This window comes from Vombatus ursinus, unplaced genomic scaffold, assembly GCF_900497805.2.
Source record: "Vombatus ursinus unplaced genomic scaffold, bare-nosed wombat genome assembly UNPS02010822.1, whole genome shotgun sequence".
In the NCBI taxonomy this organism is placed as follows: Eukaryota; Metazoa; Chordata; class Mammalia; order Diprotodontia; family Vombatidae; genus Vombatus; species Vombatus ursinus.
Window position 1 is genome coordinate 3,162,590 of NW_020950600.1, and position 6,831 is coordinate 3,169,420.

Below are 6,831 nucleotides of genomic sequence, written 5' to 3' on the forward strand. Positions count from 1 at the left end.
GCCCTGTGGTCAGTGATTCCAGGGGGCCTAGGGGAGTGATTGGGGGGCCCTGTGGTCTGTGAGGGGCTAATATGACACACGAGGACATCTAACCCTGACGTCTTGGGATGTCTGGAGTCTCACAGTGATGTCAGCTCTGCTTCTCCCACTCCCCCCAGGCCTCTGTGGGAAGTGCCAGTTTGGGGCCCTGTGCGAGGTGGAGACAGGCCGCTGTGTGTGCCCCACGGAGTGCGTGGCTTCCACCCAGCCTGTGTGCGGCTCTGATGGGAACACATATGGCAGCGAGTGTGAACTCCATGTGCATGCTTGCACTCGCCAGATCAACCTCAGCGTGGCCTCCCCTGGACATTGCAGTGAGTATCTGGGCCCTGTGGGAGTGCCCTTTCCCTCTGTACTGACTTTAGAATACAATCCAAGGGAGTCAGGATTAGAGGGCAGGCTTTTCTGAAAAGGCTCTAGGAGTTTTAGTGGACCATAGGTTTGGGGATTAGCAGCTGAGGCAGCCACGAAATCTGATCTTAGGCTGTCCTGAGAGAGCAGGGAAGTGACAGGACCCACCATCCTTGGCCTTAGATCGCATCTGGAGGATTGGGGTCAGGTCTGAGCACCATAGTTAAGAAGGTCATTGATAATCTGGAAGGAGTCTGGCCTTCAGTCCAGGCTGTGTGAGGACTGATGGAAAGATCTGCCGGGCTGTTAAGGCTTGGGATGGGGGTGGGGAGGGGCTATCATGTAGGAGAGAGGTTACGTTTGTTCAACTTGGCCTCAAAGGGTGGGTGGGGCTCTGCAAAGACCCCACGTAGGCTTGTTGGCAGGACCTGTCCAAAAGGGGCCTGTGCTGTCCTGGGAGGTAGTGAGCCCTCCATCACGAAAGGTCTACAAGCCAAGGCTGGATGGGATTCGATGGTCCCTGGGAGTCTTCTGGCAGTAGAGACTGTGCTTCCCCAGCAGATGACCTCAGCTCTGGCCTAGGCTGCCCCCTCACTCCAGTATCATCAAGTGCCCACCATTCCTCCCTTCTAGCCTGTGCCCCAGGCTCACTTAATGCAGGGGGACTGAGGCCAGGCAGCTGAAGTCACTCAAAACCAACCAAGGTGTCCCGGTCCCCCATGCCCCTCTCTCTTGCAGTCCAGGGCCAGCCTGGCAGATGTGGGGTGGGGTGACCCACCCTTCCCTGTCCCTCCCTCTACAGAGACATGTGGGGACACAGTATGTACCTTTGGGGCTGTGTGCTCCAACGGGCAGTGCGTGTGCCCCCGGTGTGAGAGGCCGCCCCCAAGCCCGGTCTGTGGTAGTGATGGAGTCACCTATGGCAGCAGCTGTGAGCTTCGAGAGGCTGCCTGCCAGCAGCAGAAGAAGATCGAGGAGGCCCGGGCTGGGCCCTGCGAGGACGGTAGGTGTGCCCAGAGCCACAGGACCCTTTCTGGTGGGAAAGAATTGTTTTTGCTTTTCTTTGTATCCCTCGTGTTTATAGCACAGTGCCTGGCATACAGCAGGTGCTTAATAAATGCTTGCTGACTTGACTTGATAGCACTTCTTCAATAGAAAAGAAGCCACTGCTTCCCCTCCCCCCCAACTGAATTTATTTTAATTACTGACATTATTAAGTTTGGTGAGTAATTTACTAGAGATTAATAATTTTAATAACTGGCATCATTAAGTAGGTGCTTAATAAACGCTTGTTGACTTGGAATGTACATCTTCAATGGAAGGGAAGCCACTGTTTGTCTCCCCAGTTGAAGTTGTTTTAATTACTTATTTTTTAAAAATATATTTATATTGACATCTTTTGTTTTTATATCACCTAAACTGTTCCCAAATTTCTTCCCCTTTCTCTTCCCAGTGAATCATCCTTTATCCCTTGTGAGAAAGAATTTCTAAAAGTTCAACAAAACTAATCAACATATCTGGGAAATCTAACGTTCCATGCCTGTGGACCCCCACCTCTGCTAAGGACTGAGGCAGTTGCATTCTCTTATCTCTTCTTTGGGGTCAAACTTGTTCTTTTTATAATTTTCCAACCTTCATTGAACTGGCCTGTGATGGTCACTCTTTCCATTTACATTGCTGTCCTCCCTGAGGCAGCCATTATGTAGTGGTTTTCTTGGCTCCACTTAGTTCCCTCTGCATCTGTTCATGTAAGTCTTTCCACGATTCTCGGTAGTCATCATTTCTTAAGCACAGTACTATTCCATCCCACTCATGGACCCCAGGCTGTCCAACCATTCCTCAATCAGTGGGCATCTTTGTTTCCAGTTCTTTGCTGGCAAAAAAAATACAATTAAAGAAAATTCTGGTATGAATATTTTGGTGTAAATAGGAGCCTTTCTTTTTATGGGGTACATGCACGGCAGTGGAACCTCTGGGTCAATGGGCATGGACATTTTAGTTAAGAAGTTTTTTATTTCTCTTGTTTGTTTATACATAATTTATAACTCTAAATACTTTCCAAACTCTAAATCACTATAAATGCTAACTGTTATCATTATTAATCTATTCTCCCTCCTCTCTCCAGGGAGCAATCCCTTCTAAGGAGGCATTTTTTTTAATTGCAGTTGGGGTTAAGTGATTTGCCCAAGGTCACACAGCTTGTAAGTGTCAAGTGTTTGGTCTGAGGCTAGATTTGAACTCAGGTCCTCCTGATTTCAGGGCTGGTGCTCTATGCACTGTGCCACCTAGCTGCCCCCTAATGAGGCATTTTTTAAAAAGAGAATAAAAAAAAATGATTTAGCAAAATGGAGCAACCCATCACCTGGGTAAGGCAGCAAAAGAAGGGATGGAAAGGCATCTTCTCATCTGCTTTTCAGGAACAGACTTGGTTATTAGGATGAGATGGTGTTTAGGTTTCTTTTTGGTAGTTCTTTCTGTCGACATTTCTGTAATCATCGTGTCTCACTGTGTCCCGTGTTCTGCTTGCTTTGGATTGCATCAGTTCATCAAAGTCTTCCAGGGTTCCCTGAAATCTTCATGTTCTTAGCTATTTTTTCTCCATTTGTAGTCATTGATTTTCTCTCCCTCACACTCTCTCCCCGCTTAGAAGAAGAGAAAAACTAACACAATCCTGTAGCTAGGCTGGAGAATCCTCCTGGATCATGAGGATTTGAGGGCTGCTCTGGGTTTTGTGCTGCTTGCCCCAGGCACCAAGGCTTCTAGGTTATCCTATGACTTTGGACTTATGGTCCTCTCCTGGAAGGACCTGGTGATGCTTATGGCCCTGGCCTGGCAGACCCACAGCTTTGCCCAGAGACTGCCCTCTGGGGAGGGGGTGTGGGGTGTCCTTCCTACTGCAGGTGACTCCCCACCCCCCGGCTCTGAGTAGGTTTGGCACCAGGGGTAGGGAGGGAGAGTGAGGTCTGCATTTCCCCCTGCCTCCCGCTGTCTTCCAGCCTTGTCTGATGTTACTGTCCTGGTGGGCTCCCTTGAGCTGGGATGACGCACGTCTCAGGTAACGAGCCGCCACCAGCTCAGTAAGGACCACTTTAAACTCGTGTGCTTGTCTACACTGATCAGCCTGGGGATGGGGAGCCTTGGGGAAGCAAGGAGTGGGACCTGGGCTCCTCACTGTGTTGTCCCTCCCCCCTGTTTAATGCAGAATGTGGCTCTGGGGGCTCCGGTTCAGGCGAGGATGGTGACTGTGAGCAGGAACGGTGCCGGCGACGGGGAGGCGTGTGGGATGAGGACGCCGAGGACGACCGATGTGTCTGTGACTTCAGCTGCCAGACTGTGTTACGCAGCCCGGTGAGGGTCCATCCTTGGCATGACCTCTCCCCTCCCTCCTTGGATCTGGCCTGCATGGGGAGGGAAGGAAAGGAAGGGCTGCTTCCCAGCCCCTGGCCTCACAGGGGCCTTCCTCCCGCCCAGGTGTGTGGTTCTGATGGGGTCACCTATGGCAACGAATGTGAGCTGAAGAAGGCGAGGTGTGAAAGTCGCCAGGAGTTGTATGTCACAGCCCAGGGTGCCTGCCGAGGTAGGGGGGCTGGGGGGCGGGGCGGAGGGTGGAGGCAGCAGGGGCTGCTGTTGAGTGTGGGGAGGGGATGGCCTGGCACTTCCTGGGCACATGAATTCCACTCATCAGGGCCAATCTTGTCATTTGTCCCTGTCTCACTGTCTTAGCCACACCTACGGTGGTCCCGCCCCCACCTGTCTTGCACTGCTCTCAGACCCCCTATGGCTGCTGTCTGGACAATGTTACCAGGGCCCAGGGTGTCGGCTTGGCTGGCTGTCCAAGTGAGTGCGTATGTGTGCGTGTGCTCTCCCTAGCCCAGGGAAAGGAGCTTTTTTTGGGGGGGAGGGTTAGGGGGAAATATTGTCCTCGTTTACAGATAGAGAAACTGAGACACTGGAGGGGATCAGGGGTTTGAGGACCCAGGAAGAGCCCAGGCATGCCAATCCCCATCCCAAGACTTTGGTCACTTACTTTCCTCTTGAAGTCCCCAGACAGAGCTGAACAGGGGTCAAGGGTGACTTTGGGGGCCCCAGAGTGTCTGGGCTGACCATACATTGACCACAGGGACCCTGCCTGGAACAGCTGTGGGGGGCTCAGGGTGATTTCTGGCTCTGGATCACAGGCACCTGTCAGTGTAATGCATATGGCTCCTATGGGGGGAGCTGTGACCCCACCTCAGGCCAGTGCTCCTGCCGCCCGGGCGTGGGGGGCCTCAAGTGTGATCGATGCGAGCCGGGTTTCTGGAACTTCCGTGGCATCGTGACTGACGGCCGGAGCGGCTGCACCCGTGAGTGCCCGAGCGTGGGGGCCTGGACCAAGGGCCGGGGCTGGTGGGCTGGCCCCTAGTCCCTTCTCTCCCCAGTGTTAGATGCAGGGTTGAGGCTGGTTTGTCTGCACCAAACCCCTCTCCTCCATCCGTCCCCATAGCACTGGGGGCCTGGTTAGCCATCCCTAACCCTCTGGGTGTCAATGGGGTCAGACAAAAGGGGTCAGGGTCTGTCTCCTCCGTCCCTCGGGGTGTTAGGCTGGGTGGACTGTTTCCCTGAGTGGAGACCCCAGGACTGCAATAGTCCTGGAGCTCGGGTGGGAGGCCTTGAGGAGGTGACAGGTCCCAAGGTGTGGGGGGGGGTGTACCTGCATAGTTCCTCCAGCCTTGACACCTCACAATCACATGTGTGTGCATGCACATGTGTGTGCACACGCACACACACACACACACACACCCCACAAAGCATTCAGCTCCACATGCAGTCAGTGGTCAGTTATCCGCTTCTGGATTCTCCTTGACCCGTAGCAAACCTCTGGCCAGCTGCTGAGGTCAGCTAGAGCAGGGTGGAATTCAACCTGGTGCAAAAGCTAAAGAAAACTACGCATAGCATGAGTTGAAATGGAGGTGGCTTTGGGGTTACTCACTTTTTGGGGGTTCTCTGCACCCTCTGCATTCACATGGCTCCTGGAAGGCCTGTGATATGGGACTTTGCAGCCACTGGGGGGTGGCCAGGAAGGTTGAGGCCAAAGACCAAGGCCTAGTGCAGCTTGTGCCCCTCCCCATGCCCTGCCTGCCACCAGGGGTCCCCAGTGCCTGTGTTCTAAGGCTCCTGGCTCCATCTCCCCCCTTTTCAGCCTGTAACTGTGACCCTGGAGGCTCGGTACGAGATGACTGTGAGCAGATGACTGGCCTGTGCTCCTGCAAGGAGGGCATTACAGGAATGAAATGCAGCCAGTGCCCCCCTGGCAGCATCCTGGGCCCCTCGGGCTGTGAGAACGGTGAGGGCCAAGCCCCCCCAGACCAAGGGGGAGCCTCATTCTGGGTGGGGCTCATCAGGGAAGGCTGGGGGATGCGGGGTGGGGGCGGGATGGTCTGAGACACAGTCCACTGGCCCAAAGCAAAGCTGTAGAGCCGGCAGGACCAGAGGGAAAGGGTAATGACCCTGGTTCTTATCCCAGCTCCATCTAGTCAGGGGTGTGCTGGTGAATGTTTAACAATCAGCTCTCCGGGGGCTGGAGTGTGCTCACAATACATTTTCTCAGTTTATCTTATTAACATTTTCTCCACTGCTTTCTTAAGTTTAGATAATAAATCAAACCCAAATTTGTAACATTGGCCAATTTCTAAGGTGTAAATGCCCACAGTGAACATTTAACCATGGGCTCTTGAGTGCTGGTTTGAGCCGTCTCCAGCACATCCCGGCCTCTAGTCCAGCCCAGTTTCCAAATGAGAATCCCCTCTGTGATGTCTCTGGCAAAGAGTTGCCTGGCCTCTGTCAGGGTCATTATGGCTGAGTTCATCCAACCCATTATGGTTACCCACAAAGTGTACTTCAGACATCTCCTCGGGGCCTCCAAGCCACCCCATGAGGCAGCTCTTACAGGCGCTATTATTCCTGTTTTACAGATGAGTAAGCTGAGGCTCAAGGAAGTGACTTGCCCATGGTCACGTTCATTGCACGGAATAAGCATTTATTAAGTGCCTACTGTGTTCTAAGCACTGTGCTAGGACCAGAACAAGATGGCCCCTTGTTGGGGATTACAGTTGGGATTCTTTATGACTCCCAATGTCCCATCCCACTCTCGAGCTCTTAATTCTCTGATATTCCTCTTCCTGCTGGCCTCAGAGGGTTGGCAGGGAGCAGAAGCTCACAGCGTCTTCACCCCTAGACCCCTCAGCTCCCAAGTCGTGTGCCGAGCTGAGCTGCGAGTTTGGGGCATCCTGCGTGGAGACTGGAGGCTCTGCCTACTGTGAGTGCCCAGCACCTGTGTGTCCAGAGGACAACATGATCAAGGTTGGTGAGAGCGTTCCTGGGGCTGAGGGTGGGCACCAGGGCTGGGCACCACGTGGGAAGGAAGACCGCGGGGCTGGGGGTGGGCACCTGGGCTGGGCACCA

The 6,831-nt window shown here is 53.5% G+C and overlaps 1 protein-coding gene across 1 annotated transcript in view; it reads left to right on the plus strand.

Moving 5' to 3' along the window:
* Positions 1-6,831, plus strand: part of AGRN (agrin) — a 92,050-nt gene that overhangs the window by 67,632 nt on the left and 17,587 nt on the right. The window contains exons 15-22 of the mRNA XM_027855396.1: positions 159-353; positions 1,193-1,393; positions 3,593-3,738; positions 3,862-3,967; positions 4,114-4,227; positions 4,569-4,733; positions 5,570-5,713; positions 6,605-6,729. Coding sequence (XP_027711197.1) covers positions 159-353; positions 1,193-1,393; positions 3,593-3,738; positions 3,862-3,967; positions 4,114-4,227; positions 4,569-4,733; positions 5,570-5,713; positions 6,605-6,729 — 1,196 coding nt within the window. The remainder of the gene's footprint in view (positions 1-158; positions 354-1,192; positions 1,394-3,592; positions 3,739-3,861; positions 3,968-4,113; positions 4,228-4,568; positions 4,734-5,569; positions 5,714-6,604; positions 6,730-6,831) is intronic.